Source organism: Maylandia zebra, linkage group LG15, assembly GCF_041146795.1.
Source record: "Maylandia zebra isolate NMK-2024a linkage group LG15, Mzebra_GT3a, whole genome shotgun sequence".
Classification (NCBI taxonomy): domain Eukaryota; kingdom Metazoa; phylum Chordata; class Actinopteri; order Cichliformes; family Cichlidae; genus Maylandia; species Maylandia zebra.
Window position 1 is genome coordinate 1,277,470 of NC_135181.1, and position 15,031 is coordinate 1,292,500.

General features: G+C 45.0%; 3 protein-coding genes and 1 non-coding gene across 7 annotated transcripts in view; 3 read left to right on the plus strand and 1 right to left on the minus strand.

Annotated features, from left to right (window-relative positions):
• Positions 1 to 17: 17 nt before the first annotated feature.
• prkrip1 (PRKR interacting protein 1) lies at positions 18 to 1,717 on the plus strand. Its single transcript, XM_004542265.4, has one exon. The coding sequence runs from the start codon at positions 58 to 60 to the stop codon at positions 637 to 639; it is 582 nt and encodes a 193-aa protein (XP_004542322.3). The 5' UTR covers positions 18 to 57; the 3' UTR covers positions 640 to 1,717.
• LOC111501552 (small Cajal body-specific RNA 13) lies at positions 1,143 to 1,417 on the plus strand. The gene has a single exon (XR_002721550.3).
• Positions 1,718 to 2,452: 735 nt separating the features above from the next.
• LOC101468145 (high choriolytic enzyme 1) lies at positions 2,453 to 3,639 on the minus strand. The gene has a single exon (XM_004542264.3). It carries the CDS (start codon positions 3,533 to 3,535, stop codon positions 2,744 to 2,746), a length of 792 nt encoding a protein of 263 aa, XP_004542321.3. The 5' UTR covers positions 3,536 to 3,639; the 3' UTR covers positions 2,453 to 2,743.
• Positions 3,640 to 14,125: 10,486 nt separating this feature from the next.
• clmnb (calmin b) overlaps positions 14,126 to 15,031 on the plus strand; it is an 8,058-nt gene continuing 7,152 nt past the window's right edge. For 2 of the 4 annotated variants that reach the window (XM_012916459.4, XM_004542262.6), the window contains exon 1: positions 14,128 to 14,439. In XM_012916459.4, coding sequence (XP_012771913.2) covers positions 14,373 to 14,439 — 67 coding nt within the window. In that variant the 5' untranslated portion in view covers positions 14,128 to 14,372. Of the gene's footprint in view, positions 14,565 to 15,031 lie in introns of all 4 variants that reach the window. The other 2 variants (XM_023155144.3, XM_004542263.6) reach the window with 2 other exon arrangements.

The following is a 15,031-nucleotide window of genomic DNA, read 5'->3' on the forward strand; positions in this document are numbered from 1 at the left end:
AAAAGGACTTCCGGAGCATTTTACATTCACAGGAAGAAGAGGGTAACTGTTTGAAAGATGGCGGCGCCCACGCAGAAGAATAACAAACCGGGGAAACCTGGAGGGAAAGAGGCTCAGCCTCTCATTATCGCCAAAACACCGGCGGAGGAACAGCGTCTGAAACTGGAGAAGTTGATGCGAAACCCAGATAAGCTCGCGCCGATCCCGGACCGACCCAAAGAATGGAACCCGCGAGCCCCGCCGGAGTTCGTCCGGGACGTGATGGGCTCCAGCGCGGGTGCAGGCAGCGGAGAGTTCCACGTTTATCGCCACCTCCGCCGCAGAGAGTACCAGAGACAGGACTTTCTGGACAAGATATCAGAGAAGCAAACTAAGGACGAGGAGTACCTGGAAAAACTGGAGCGGAACAAAGAGGCCGCCGAAGAGAGGACAGCGAAGCGGCGGAAGAAGCGAGAGAAGATGAAGCAGAAGAAGCTCCTGGCGAAGAAAGCTAAACGTGAAACTAAAAGCAAGAAGGAGGGAGACGACAAGAGCTCCGAGAGCGAGGAGGACGACGAAAGCAAGGATGAAGACGAGGAAGACGAAAGAGAAGCTGAGGATGACGCAGAAGCGCCCAGCTTCATCATGGGGAAGAAATGAACCCGTGAAACGTGGAAACTCCTCGCAGTTGGACACACCAGCGACACTTCAAGCCTTTGAAAATAGAGGAGATGATTTGGATCCTGTGGTGAGCCTGCAAACAGGAAGGTGGACCTGACCTGCTGCAAGGATTAAAAACATTGTCGCTCATCAGCAGAGACACTTGGACTGCCTCGTTTAGCAGGCAGGAGAATCCACCGAGGGACCGATGTTTGAAAGAGGAATTGTTCAGTGTAGTTATTCATTATGGCTTCCAGGATCACACCTGGAAGCCTTTGTCGTTGTTATATTTCAGTATGATTCAGGCTTATCTGCAGGGAAATCCAGCTTTGGTTTTAAGTTAGGAATGTTAACAGTATTTGGAAATAATCTATTTCAATGTGCTAAATGTTTTGAAATAAAACTGAATAATAAAAACACCCGGGTGTTGTGCAAGTTGCTCACAATGAAACCCAACAGCCAAGATGATACTTAGACATGTGATTGATGCTTCGATGTTCTCCTGTGCAGCCTTGTGAAGCTGCCCCTGGCCCAGCCTGTTGCCTGTGGGTACAACAAGCTGCAGAAAGCAACTCAAAGAATGAAAAGGCGTGGCTCCTGGAGGCTCGGGAGTGTCACGTGCGATGTTCTTTGCACAGACCCCTGCCTCCCACGGTGGTGACGACCTCCCCCGGTAGCCGTCACCTTTCTTGAGGCAGGTAGAGTAAAATCTGGCAGCCAGATATTGTCTGAAACAGGGGAAGCTCTTCCTGTCAGACACTGTTCAGCTGTCACACTGAAGCCTTTGGGAGGCTTTGCTGTTTAGTTTCAACTATTAAAAACACTCAGAACGTTTGTTTGCTTCAGTGTAATAGTTTGCCTGTGCCTACTTGTTAGTTTGCTCCTTTAATACAAATAAGAATATAGCTGGAAGCGAGTCACTGCTTTCCATCAGGTTTTGGGTTTCTTCATTTATACTTATTTAGTTAGAAAATGTTGTCATTCCTTCAACCTGAATCCTTGACCGATGCTGCAGATTAATGTTAGAAATGTATGTCATACTTTTACTTGTGCTCAGTATCACATATTCCCCGTTGGATTTAAAAAAAAATGCACATTTCTCCTAATCATATTAAATTCAAATGATTTCCTTTAAATGTGATACCTGAACATGTTTTAAAACAACATTTGCTCTCTTCCTTCTTTGGTTTAAACTTTTTCTTTTATTTAACAAAATGGGCCAACGGGACTTAAATAAAATGTGTTTTTGGTCTTTTTATGGTCTGAAAGTCATTAAAAAATGTTTACCTAGATTCACAAAATATAAAAAGTGTTTCATTGAAAGAGCTGTTAATGTGCACGTGCTTTATGATTTTAAGTATCTCTTCAAAAATTCATCCTGTCAGCAAGAACAGAAAAAGGATGTTTGATGTACACGTGGCTTTCTGTTAGCTGTAGTGAAACACATTTAGGTCTTAGGAGTGTATCTTTAATATATTACTGGATATTTTTATTTATGATTTATTTTAATACCCGATGAAGATCAGTTACAATTTTTGACATTTGTTTTTTTTCCTGCACAGCTGTTGTTCATTCAGGTGAGTTTTCAAACTAGCTGCTTATTATTTAACAAAAGATTCAACTTGAGAAAATGTATTTATTAGCTTTCAGCCCTCCTGCATGTGTATATGTTTGCTGAGTTGCACAGCTAAAGAAGACTCGCAACCTTTGATTTGACCTTCACAAAAGTAAAGGAGTATTAAAATGAATTATTTTCATCTATAATTAACACGAGAGCTCTCTGTGCATATTATCACACTGTATTTGCATCATATAGTTTTTTGAATAGTGATGCATTGAGGAGGACATTTCCACAAGCCTGACTGTAGATACGGATTGGTGGAAGAAAAAGTAGAAAGGATGAGGTAAGAAAAGACAAATCATAAAGAATGAAACAAGTATTGGCGAGGAAATGAATCACTAATATCCAGCGTACCATTTTAATGCACTTTATGTGTTTGACCTTACAGCTCATTATCTCCCTATAAAACACTTGTGAACACATAAGTGGAAGAACCTTTGGGAACAAATGAAAACTTCTAATCAGACAAGCTAACGTGTGTTTTCAGCAGCCGTACAGCAGGTTGATCCTCCTGATGTCCCAGTAGGACATGCCCTGCCTCTGGCCAATCTGGACGTTGCGGTTGGGGATGGGGGAGATGGTTTCCCTGCCATTGATGGAGAAGGCTGTTCTTTCATAGTGCATTATGGAGGAGTAGTCGTAGGGAGTGTTGAGGTTGTTGGTGTCCTGCTTGTCGAAGTTGTAGGCCGTCTGTGGGTCGATGTTCTCCCAGTTGATCCTGACGTAGTAGTCGCGGTCGCTCCTGGTCTGCTCGTGCTGGAAGCCCAGAGCGTGGTTGACCTCGTGCTGGATGACGCCAAAGTAGACGCAGCCCTGCCTGTTGAGAGACAGAACCTGCTTCCCTCCCTGTCTGCCCAGAGGAGAGAAGCATCCGTTCTGGCTCTCGATGCTGATGTAGTCGTTCTGGTCCTTACGGTCGACAAAGCGGACACAGGTCTGGCTGTGGAAGGACTGCAAGGCATTTCTGATCAGCTGCCTTTCCCCGCTGCTGTACTCACTGCTGATGGTGAAGGGAACCGTCACCAGGCCGTTGTTGTCTTTCTGCCACAGGCAGCTCTGGTAACTCTGGCATTTAATGGCATTTCTGCTTTTTGGAAGCAGGATGTCTCCTTCCAGCAGGATCTCGTTGCTGCCATTGTTTGCGGTCAGAATCCTGGTGGTGATATCGACGGTGTGGTCTTCCTCCACCTGGCCCTCTCCTCCTCCTCTTTCCTCCATGAGAGGATGAGCCTGAGAGAGGCCGAGCAGGAGCAGCAGGCTGACAGAGGGACTCATCTTCAGAGTGGGTCTGGTAGCTGTGGAGCTTCTTTGCAGAGCTGCTGTGGAGAGACTCCTCGGAGCTTCGTGTCTGACACAGTTGAGTCGCAGGTCTTTATACTCTCCTCTACAGGTGTGTCTGCAGGAGTGTTATGGGCTGAGGTCAGTAGTAATAAGGGGGCATTAGTCCAAGATGGCAGCCAACCAAACCGGTTTGACAACCGGTTTGATGGTTTCATGCGTGTGCCCGTTCAGGTGTGCTCGGGGCATGCTAGTTCATGACAGAAAGAAGCTGTCATGAACTAGCAAGACAGAAACAATTAAAAATTAAGCTAAAAAATATTTATCACAGAAATACAAAACTATAATAACTTTGTTCAACAAGCGTTTAATTCTTTATAATCAAAAAATTGATCCGTTTTCTGGGACACCCTGGTGTTGTCTTTCACAGTGAAGATGATGTAAATATTGTGAATGGTTTTATTTGCATTTCATCTAAATATTGTAGCTGTTTCCCCGTGGGTACAACATGACGTGTTCTTTGTGCCCTCCACTGATTCCACTTTTTAATCATAGAAATAGTTTAGTTTTGGTTTGTTTAAGCTTTGTGGTTAAACACGTCCCACCCAGTAAAGTAACTGTGTTGATCCGTCCACAGACCTGACATCACACAGCATGTCTGACACAGTTGAGTCGCAGGTCTTTATACTCTCCTCTACAGGTGTGTCTGCAGGAGTGTTATGGGCTGAGGTCAGTAGTAATAAGGGGGCATTAGTCCAAGATGGCGGCCAACCAAACCGGTTTCGTGCGTGTGCGCGTTCAGGTGTGGAAACACACAGGGCGTCAGAGGGGTTATATGAGTTTATGTGTTTTTAACTGGGTTTTAATTTAATCAAACCATAGGGTTTTTTTAATTAAACTATTTTTATCACTTAGGTGTGTCTCAACATTCAGTTATGCAGACATATGTCTTCTTAAAAGCAATTCTTTGTTTTGCAGGCGGAGTGGAAGCTGTTTTGGTTCCAGTGTTGGGAAGGTTACTTTTAAAATGTATTCCATTACAGAATACAGATTACATGCCCCAAAATGTATTCTGTAACGTATTCCGTTACGTTACTCAATGACAGTAACGTATTCTGAATACTTTGGATTACTTAATATATTATCATGCATTTTTACAACTACGTGAATGTACTATTGCTGTGTGATTTATTACTATTACTGAAGGTCCGCGGCTCTGAACCGTAGTTAAGGGACCTCTGGCTGATACGTCGGGTTCGTGTCGGCTCGTAGCCGAAAAATAGCTTTACTTTGTTGTGTGGGTCAACTTTGCTAGCGAGAGACAGAGAGAGGCGTTGAAAGGCTGCTCCAACGGAACTTATTGTTTCGGAGGAAAACACGAACACAGCGTACAGTCGAGTCTTAATAGCTTACTTACAACTGGGCTCGTCAGGCTCTCTGTTTGGCTGCAGTGGTTATTATTATATTTACATGCTTCCAGCTCCCGTTTCTGCTCGATGACAGCTCGTACTTTTCCTTTTTCTCCCTCCTCGCTCACAGACACATAACGTGTATGGCAGTCCATTCTCCCTGCAGCACGGACTACACTGCCTATGATGCTACATTCTTTAGAGCTATGCTTGTAGCATTCTGCCTGTTAGCTTAGCACAACAACAACAACAACAACAAAAAGGCGCTCTCTCACCCAGGAAACACACAGAGAGAGAGCGTCACCCTGTAACCATGGCAACCATAACGCTGCCGCCTGGAACAACAGAACGTAGCTGTCAAACAAAACTCAAACAGTCCTGACCCGCCACAACATGAAACAGGAAAGTACCGCAGTGTAATCCATTTATTTCAACAAAGAAACTGTATTCTAAATACCACCTTTTTAAACGGTAACTGTAACGGAATACAGTTACTCATATTTTGTATTTTAAATACGTAACGGCGGTACATGTATTCCGTTACTCCCCAACACTGCTTGGTTCACAGTGCACCTTAACAAAGAGGGGCTGCTTTTCATTTACATCTAGTCAAAAGTGTTGGTGTTTTAGTCACACTAATTTTGTGATTCTGACAATATCTCAGCTTGCAGTGATGCCATTTCATTTCATCAAACCACTAGTTTTAATTTAACTAGTTTTTATGCATCTACTGGGGTTTCTTTCCAGGGTTGATGCGATCGTTTTATTTAAAAATCGGGATTTCAGAATGTTGAACTAAGAGTGAGACAAAGCCAGCTAGTTTTTAACACAGTAAATGGTCACAAATAACATTCAGTCCTTTAGAAAATAAATGCTATTGGGCTACTTCTAAAACACGTTGCACACCATGTCACCTTTCCCCCCAAAGCAACCAGTATCGCTCTTATCAAGCTAATCGTGTTTTAATCACACTCATTTTGTGATTCGGATGTCACACCTTGCAGCGATGCAAGCATTTTATTTATTTAAAAACGGATCAAACGGGCATTTCTCCTGTAAGGGGTTTCATGGTTTCAGAGTAGTTTTTAACACAACAGATGGTCGCAAATAACATTCAGCTCTTTAGAAAATAAACGCTGCAGTGATACTTCTAAAACCAGTCGCCCAGACCCGCTCCGTCTTTTCAGCAGCTGGCTAATTGTTTGAATGTGTTCAGGATTACAAAAGCCCACCGTGGGTATCATTTAATTGTTGGGATTCCTTAGGAAAAGGTAAAAGCCGGCAGGTGTACCAGTCGAGCAAGGTCTCGCCTACTTTCTGAAGTAAGGTTCAAGGTTCAAGGTTCTTTATTTGTCACATGCATAGTTATACAAGTATAACACACAGTGAAATGTAGCCTGACACGCTCCTCGACATGTGCAAAAAAATTGAGGGGGGGGGGGTGTAGAGGAAGAACATTATATATATGTAGTATATACATTGGGTGAATGTGCAGTAGTAGCAGCAAGCAGGTGAATTCTGTACATTAATATGAATAGACATCTGACTATTTTACAGGATAGACAATATAAACAATATAAACTCCTCTTGAGTCTCTCTGTCCTTGCCCGGAAGATGCGGAACCTTCTACCAGTAGCCAGCAACAGCGGTCCCTTAGGCCTGTCTTGGCCAGTTACACCGGATCTGAGCAACTGCGTGCCCCACCCTCATTGTTTTAAACTTGCACAGCAAGGTGATGCCCTGCAGGTGTATAACCCCCCCTCCCCAGACTTATAGGCAGGAAACAGGAAAGGTATCGTAGATTTAAAGACACATCTTCATTGAAGCAAAGGGAACTCACTAATTATGAGTAGCCACAGTTTAGGGACACTTTCTCAAATAAAGAGGATTTCATCATCTGCAGTTGGTGAAAAAAGTGCCACATTAAAAACAAATCAGCAGATCCACAAAGTGTGGATACAGACTCTTTTCAACTATAGTGGTAGACGTACGCTTCATTACTTATCAACATACGTTTCAAAGGCTTGCATTAGAGTGCATTGGTGCACACTTGGGCATCTTTTATTTAACATGGTTATACCACTGTGAATTTTGCTATATAATATACTTAAGAGTCTATCATATGTTTGACATCCAGCAAAAAATTCAAAAAAATATATTTTTAAATCAGTAACTTAGCAAATGAAATGTTTTTTGGACAACAAATGAGTCACGTTTTAAAAACAGTTTGAATAATCTGCGCTGCCAGACAGACATTTATGAAGCGCTGGCTATAACACACATGCTTACCGTGTGAAAGGACCGCGGACGTCTTGGAGCAGAGAACCTCGTTGTATTGTCGCTTTTCTCTTATGCATAAGCAGCGCTGGCTGGTCATGAACGCTCTGTGTGGGTAGAAAATGGTCTGCACCGGCGCTGGTCCTGACACGAAATGGCAAGGGTCTCACGCTCTCAGGAGCGCTTCATATAGGACCGGGTGCTTCCAAAAACAATAGATGGGGTGCCTATAAGTCTGGGTGGGGGCGATACACCTGCAGGGCATCACCTTGCTGTGCAAGTTTAAAACAATGAGGGTGGGGCACGCAGTTGCTGAGATCCGGTGTAACTGGCCAAGATAGGCCTAAGGGACCGCTGTTGCTGGCTACTTCAGAAAGTAGGCGAGACCTTGCTCGACTGGTACACCTGCCGGCTTTTACCTTTTCCTAAGGAATCCCAACAATTAAATGATACCCGCGGTGGGCTTTTGTAATCCTGAACACATTCAAACAATTAGCCCCGCTAGCTGTTCCCCGGCAGACCCCAAGCAGCTGGGGAAAGAGGGCGGCTGGGTCACGGTGAGGAGGAAGCATAGTCCTAAACAGAAGCCCCAGGTACACCACCAACCCGTTCATGTGTCTAACCGTTTTTCCCCACTCGGCGACACACCCGCCGGGGGTCAAACTCTGGTAATTGGTGATTCTGTTCTCAGACATGTGAAGCTAGAGACACCGGCAACCATAGTCAATTGTCTTCCAGGGGCCAGAGCAGGCGACATTGAAGGAAATTTAAAACTGCTGGCTAAGGGTAAACGTAAATTCAGTAAAATCATAATTCACGTCGGCAGTAATGACACCCGGTTACGCCAATCGGAGGTCACTAAAATCAATATTGAATCGGTGTGCAGCTTTGCCAAAACAATGTCGGACTCTGTAGTTTTCTCTGGCCCCCTCCCCAGTCAGACCAGGAGTGACATGTTTAGCCGCATGTTCTCCTTAAATTGCTGGCTGTCTGAGTGGTGTCCCAGAAACGATGTGGGCTTCATAGATAATTGGCAAACCTTCTGGAGGAAACCTGGTCTTGTTAGGAGAGACGGCATCCATCCCACTTTGGATGGAGCAGCTCTCATTTCTAGAAATATGGACAAATTTATTAAACCCCCCAAAATATGACTATCCAGAGTTGGGACCAGGAAGCAGAGCTGCAGTCTTACACGCCTCTCTGCAGCTTCTCTCCTCCTGCTACCCCCCCAAAAACCCATCTCCATAGAGACTGTGTCAGCTTCCAAACAGACAAAGAACAAACTAAAAACCAGCAACAAACAACTTAAACATAAACAATTACAAAGAAAGAACAATACAGTATCCACATCTGAACCAAAGAGTAGAACAGTGAAATGTGGATTATTAAATATTAGGTCTCTCTCCTCCAAGTCTCTGTTAGTACATGACTTAATAATTGATCAACAAATTGATTCACTCTGCCTTACAGAAACCTGGTTGCAGCAGGATGATTATGTTAGTTTAAATGAATCAACACCCCCGAGTCATTCTAACTACCAGAAATCTCGAAGCACATTATCCTGTCTTCCTTCTCTCACCCCAACCAATCACAGCAGATGGCCCCGCCCCTCCCTGAGCCTGGTTCTGCCGGAGGTTTCTTCCTGTTAAAAGGGAGTTTTTCCTTCCCACTGTTGCCAAAGTGCTTGCTCATAGGGGGTCATATGATTGTTGGGTTTTTCTCTGTATCTATGAAGCGCCTTGAGGCGACTTATGTTGTGATTTGGCGCTATATAAATAAAATTGAATTGAATTGAATTGAATTGAAAAGACGGAGCGGGTCTGGGCGACTGGTTTTAGAAGTATCACTGCAGCGTTTATCTTCTAAAGAGCTGAATGTTATTTGTGACCATTTACTGTGTTAAAAACTAGCTGGCTTTGTCTCACTCTTAGTTCAACATTCCGAAATCCCGATTTTTTCTTTCTTTCTTTCTTTCTGTCCCGTTTGGCTCTTTTGCATCAGAATTGTTGTCTAAAGGCAAAGGAAGATGCCCAACGGATTTACTTTACCACATTGACCATCCCAGCCTTGCCGTAATGGTCCATTTGATTCACCTTTTATTGTTCATTTTATTTTCATTTGCTGAATACGGGACAGACTTGACTGGGGGAAAGAGAAACAGCTGAGAAGAGGGATGGGGGAGAAGGGCAAAAGACAAAAACCAACAGAATGAGCAGAAAAAAAAAAAGCATATATCAATCACCTGGATCACCTGCTGAGAAAGAAAAAGAAAACAAGCAGAAGAGAACAAGAGTAATAGAATAAACAACATCACAATGATATATGGGAATATGACAGTAAATACTAAATATTAAACATTATTGTGCAGCACATAAGATCAACAGAACACAGTGTGCTTTGAGGTAGGAGCCAAAAAGGGTGTAGTTTGTGGGTGTGATCACCCGTGTGTACACCTGTGAGCATGGACGCTTGTTTTTAAAAGGTTCCTTCATGTAATGATCTGCTAGGGAGTGTGGGGGGGCCACAGCCCCGTCCTCCAGGGCATGAAGCAGGTATGGAGGAGATCAAAACTCCAGACATCCAGAGGCCCCCAGAACACAAGAGACCAAGGAAGACCAACAGAGAGGCAGCCGCACCACTGTCCCAGAAAGAGCTGAGGAGAGTCCCAGATGAGGGCTCACTCAGCAGCCGCGGAGCAGAAGCCAGGGGGAGTTGCAGTGACGCGCCCGTGAGCTCCGCCGGCAGCCAGCTGCGCCTGAGTGACCGAGCCCCAGGCCGAGAGGCCGGGGGCACCCCACCTCCGAAGTGGCCCGAGCGAGCCCCAGGCTCCAGGCCCCGATAAGCGGCCGCCAAGGAGTGAGCCAGTGTGTACCTGGACGCCCATCCCCAGACACAAAGAACCACCAACGCACCGATGTCTGAGGGAGTCCGCCACTGGCAGGGGAAGTGGTGGTGGAGATAGGCCTCCAAACCTTGGAGGGCCTGAGATGTCCCCAGAGAGGTGGCGCCTGATACCCAACCTGACATATAGACACAGACATACAGGCACACACAGACACAAACATCCATTCCCACCCTCATGCTCTCATATGCACTTACTCCACACTCAACCAACGTGGAGACAGACATAAAGAGACGCTGTACACACGATCACACTCCCCAAGCGTACTCTACAAACCGGGTCTAGGTACCCTTGCCTCTGGAGGGGGGAACTGCACCCAGACCCAGGTGGTGTTACCCTTTTCCCTGCGGTGGGGGGAGGCAGGCCGCCCCGACTCCGCAGCAGCAGGGAGGCCCCACACTCCAGACCGCAGTCGGACGGCCAACTCCTCCTCCTAGCCCCCCCGCTCCAGCAGGTCGCAGAGAACGGGGGTGAGAGAAGACTCCAAACCTCCCTCCACCCGCTCATTGTAATGTTGATGCATGTGTGTTCTAAGGTGCAATTAAAACCCAGGAGGGCATGGAGCTACAGTGGGGCAAAAAAGTGTTTAGTCAGCCACCGATTGTGCAAGTTCCCCCACTTAAAATGATGACAGAGGTCAGTAATTTGCACCAGAGGTACACTTCAACTGTGAGAGACAGAATGTGAAAAAAAAAATCCATGAATCCAAATGGTAGGATGTGTAAATAATTTATTGGTAAATTAGGGTGGCAAATAAGTATTTGGTCACCTCAAACAAGGAAAATCTCTGGCTCTCACAGACCTGTAACGTCTTCTGTAAGAAGCTTTTCTGTCCCCCACTCGTTACCTGTATGAATGGCACCTGTTTGAACTCATCATCTGTATAAAAGACACCTGTCCACAGCCTCAAACAGTCAGACTCCAAACTCCGCCATGGCCAAGACCAAAGAGCTTTCGAAGGACACCAGGAAAAGTATTGTAGACCTGCACCAGACTGGGAAGAGTGAATCTACAATAGGCAAGCAGCTTGGTGTGAAAAAATCAACTGTGGGAGCAATCATCAGAAAATGGAAGACATACAAGACCACTGATAATCTCCCTCGATCTGGGGCTCCACGCAAGATCTCATCCCGTGGGGTCAAAATGATCATGAGAACGGTGAGCAAAGATCCCAGAACCACACGGGGGGACCTGGTGAATGACCTGCAGAGAGCTGGGACCAAAGTAACAAAGGTCACCATCAGTAACACACTACAACGGCAGGGAATCAAATCCCGCAGTGCCAGACGTGTTCCGCTGCTGAAGCCAGTGCATGTCCAGGCCCGTCTGAAGTTTGCCAGAGAGCACATGGATGATACAGCAGAGGATTGGGAGAATGTCATGTGGTCAGATGAAACCAAAGTAGAACTTTTTGGTATAAACTCAACTCGTCGTGTTTGGAGGAAGAAGAATACTGAGTTGCATCCCAAGAACACCATACCTACTGTGAAGCATGGGGGTGGAAACATCATGCTATGGGGCTGTTTTTCTGCCAAGGGGACAGGACGACTGATCCGTGTTAAGGACAGAATGAATGGGGCCATGTATCGTGAGATTTTGAGCCAAAACCTCCTTCCATCAGTGAGAACTTTGAAGATGAAACGAGGCTGGGTCTTCCAACATGACAATGATCCAAAACACACCGCCCGGGCAACAAAGGAGTGGCTCCGTAAGAAGCATTTGAAAGTCCTGGAGTGGCCTAGCCAGTCTCCAGACCTCAACCCCATAGAAAATCTGTGGCGGGAGTTGAAAGTCCGTGTTGCTCGGCGACAGCCCCAAAACATCACTGCTCTCGAGAAGATCTGCATGGAGGAATGGGCCAAAATACCAGCTACTGTGTGTGCAAACCTGGTAAAGACCTATAGTAAACGTTTGACCTCTGTTATTGCCAACAAAGGTTATGTTACAAAGTATTGAGTTGTATTTTTGTTATTGACCAAATACTTATTTTCCACCCTGATTTACGAATAAATTCTTTACAAATCCTACCATGTGGATTCATGGATTTTTTTTTTCACATTCTGTCTCTCACAGTTGAAGTGTACCTCTGGTGCAAATTACTGACCTCTGTCATCATTTTAGGTGGGGGAACTTGCACAATCGGTGGCTGACTAAATACTTTTTTGCCCCACTGTATGTGTAATGAGAGTGTGAGTAATGTGAATGTCTAAGTTGTGGGATAAAATTGAGGCAGAGGCAGCCAGAAGGGGACAGAGGGGGGGGGGGGTAGCCTCCTCTGCACCCTGGTGACATACCCCTACTCCAAGGCCCTGCATGTGTGGGTGGTTGTGGTGGAGCAGGAAGAGGCGGGCAGCTGGAGATGGGGAGGGAAGGAAGGGAGGGGCAAGTGACCCCTCCCTGGGGCCAGCTCCCCCGCTGACCCCAGTAGGCACCCCCATACTCCGCGACCCGCCAGGGAAAGGGGGCCCAGGCCCATCCGGACCAGGGCCCAGTGCAGCAGCGCCGCCCGGCCCCACAGAGCCCGGGACAGTCCACCCGACCCCACCGCAGAGAAAACTGCACCCACCCCACCATCCACTCATCTTCCAGACTACATGAGACAATAGACGCCCAGGCTGAGATCCCGATTTTTAAATAAAACGATCGCATCAACCCTGGAAAGAAACCCCAGTAGATGCATAAAAACTAGTTAAATTAAAACTAGTGGTTTGATGAAATGAAACGCTTGTGAACATGCTGACATTACCCATTCAGAAGAAACTCCCATTTGTGGCGTTTTTAAAATAAAATGCTGGCATCACTGCAAGCTGAGATATTGTCAGAATCACAAAATTAGTGTGACTAAAACACCAACACTTTTGACTAGATGTAAATGAAAAGCAGCCCCTCTTTGTTAAGGTGCACTGTGAACCAAAACAGCTTCCACTCCGCCTGCAAAACAAAGAATTGCTTTTAAGAAGACATATGTCTGCATAACTGAATGTTGAGACACACCTAAGTGATAAAAATAGTTTAATTAAAAAACCCTATGGTTTGATTAAATTAAAACCCAGTTAAAAACACATAAACTCATATAACCCCTCTGACGCCCTGTGTGTTTCCACACCTGAACGCGCACACGCACGAAACCGGTTTGGTTGGCCGCCATCTTGGACTAATGCCCCCTTATTACTACTGACCTCAGCCCATAACCCTCCTGCAGACACACCTGTAGAGGAGAGTATAAAGACCTGCGACTCAACTGTGTCAGACATGCTGTGTGATGTCAGGTCTGTGGACGGATCAACACAGTTACTTTACTGGGTGGGACGTGTTTAACCACAAAGCTTAAACAAACCAAAACTAAACTATTTCTATGATTAAAAAGTGGAATCAGTGGAGGGCACAAAGAACACGTCATGTTGTACCCACGAGGAAACAGCTACAATATTTAGATGAAATGCAAATAACAACATTCACAATATTTACATCATCTTCACTGTGAAAGACAACACCAGGGTGTCCCAGAAAACGGATCAATTTTTTGATTATAAAGAATTAAACGCTTGTTGAACAAAGTTATTATAGTTTTGTATTTCTGTGATAAATATTTTTTAGCTTAATTTTTAATTGTTTCTGTCTTAGTTTTGGATTTTTGGAAATGAATGTTTCCTGTGAGACTCGACCTGTTTCTGGAATGTAGTTGCAAGATAAAAGACATTGCTGCAGGAAATATTAGAGGTAAATTCCAGTGGTATCAAACTTGACAAACACTTTGTCAAATCTCTCTAAAAAGATTTGTAATTTTCTGTTTTTCTTTCTTTGACTGATTAATACATCACAGGAACCTTGGCTTCCTCTGCTCGTACCTTTACCCTGAGCCAGGTGAGCTATGAAGAAATATGTGTTTACTTTAATGAATCATTCACCCATGAGATCTTCTGAACGACATCCTTATACGTGAAAACAGAAACCACAGCGAGTTCTTACATGCAAACAGACCCCTGGACATGGAGTGACCACCACTACATACAGGATTTCATAAACCACAGACTTGCAGTCGGGTTCACGCTGTGCTTGTGGGAGTGGTGGGAGAACGCGTCAGAGGGAGGTTTCAGCGTGTTGGGGCAAGATACACCGCCTCTCTTTTGCCTTTACTTCAACATGAGTGTTTAAGGAAACCGTGGAGTGCCTCTGATTGCTGACATTTTGACTTATTCTCACTTTTATCTTCATAATGGATCATGTGCCAAGAGTCTAAACGAGAATGCAGGACAGCTGGGATTCACAGACAAACTCAGCGAGCGAGCTCAATGATAAATACACATCTCAAGGTACAGTCTCATCCTGGTGGGTTTTACTTAAATAACTGTGTATACAGGCCACCTTTGAAAAGAATACAAAAAGGACCATCATTGCTCTCCTGCTTCCTTGACTGCATTCTTAGGGAATTTTCCAGGTAGGTATTCTTGGCTTCGTGTCATTCGATTGCCCAATCATTTAGTGTTTTAGTATCAAATTTTTAATTATTATAAAAATGTTCCTTCTCCAGCACTGTTCAGTTGGGTTTCATGTAAACTGTCTATCTATAAAATAGAGTATGGACATTTAATTACTAAATACCTCAATATTCTGCATTCTTCTTAGATTAACACTGACACAACTTTAAAAACCAGCTGCGTCATATCCTACCAATCTCTATCCCGCTCTGATGTGCCGTGACATAGACACAGGTCACTTGTTGTTCTGCAGTTAAAAGCACCAGGGCATTGGACGTGGATCTTTTGCGTCCTTGTGCTTGCAGGGTGGGGCCTCGTGGATCAGAATAATTCTGGTGCCTCCTGTGGATACTGATTGGGATCATGTTTGGGAGGCTAGGTCAGTGCCTGGGGCTATTATTCTTTCTTCTGTGGCCAGTGGGGCACA

What these genes read in the sequence shown, in the direction of transcription:
- prkrip1 (XM_004542265.4), top strand. Translation starts at nt 58, where the DNA reads ATGGCGGCGCCCACGCAGAAGAATAACAAACCGGGGAAACCTGGAGGG.
- LOC101468145 (XM_004542264.3), bottom strand. Translation starts at nt 3,535, where the DNA reads ATGAGTCCCTCTGTCAGCCTGCTGCTCCTGCTCGGCCTCTCTCAGGCT.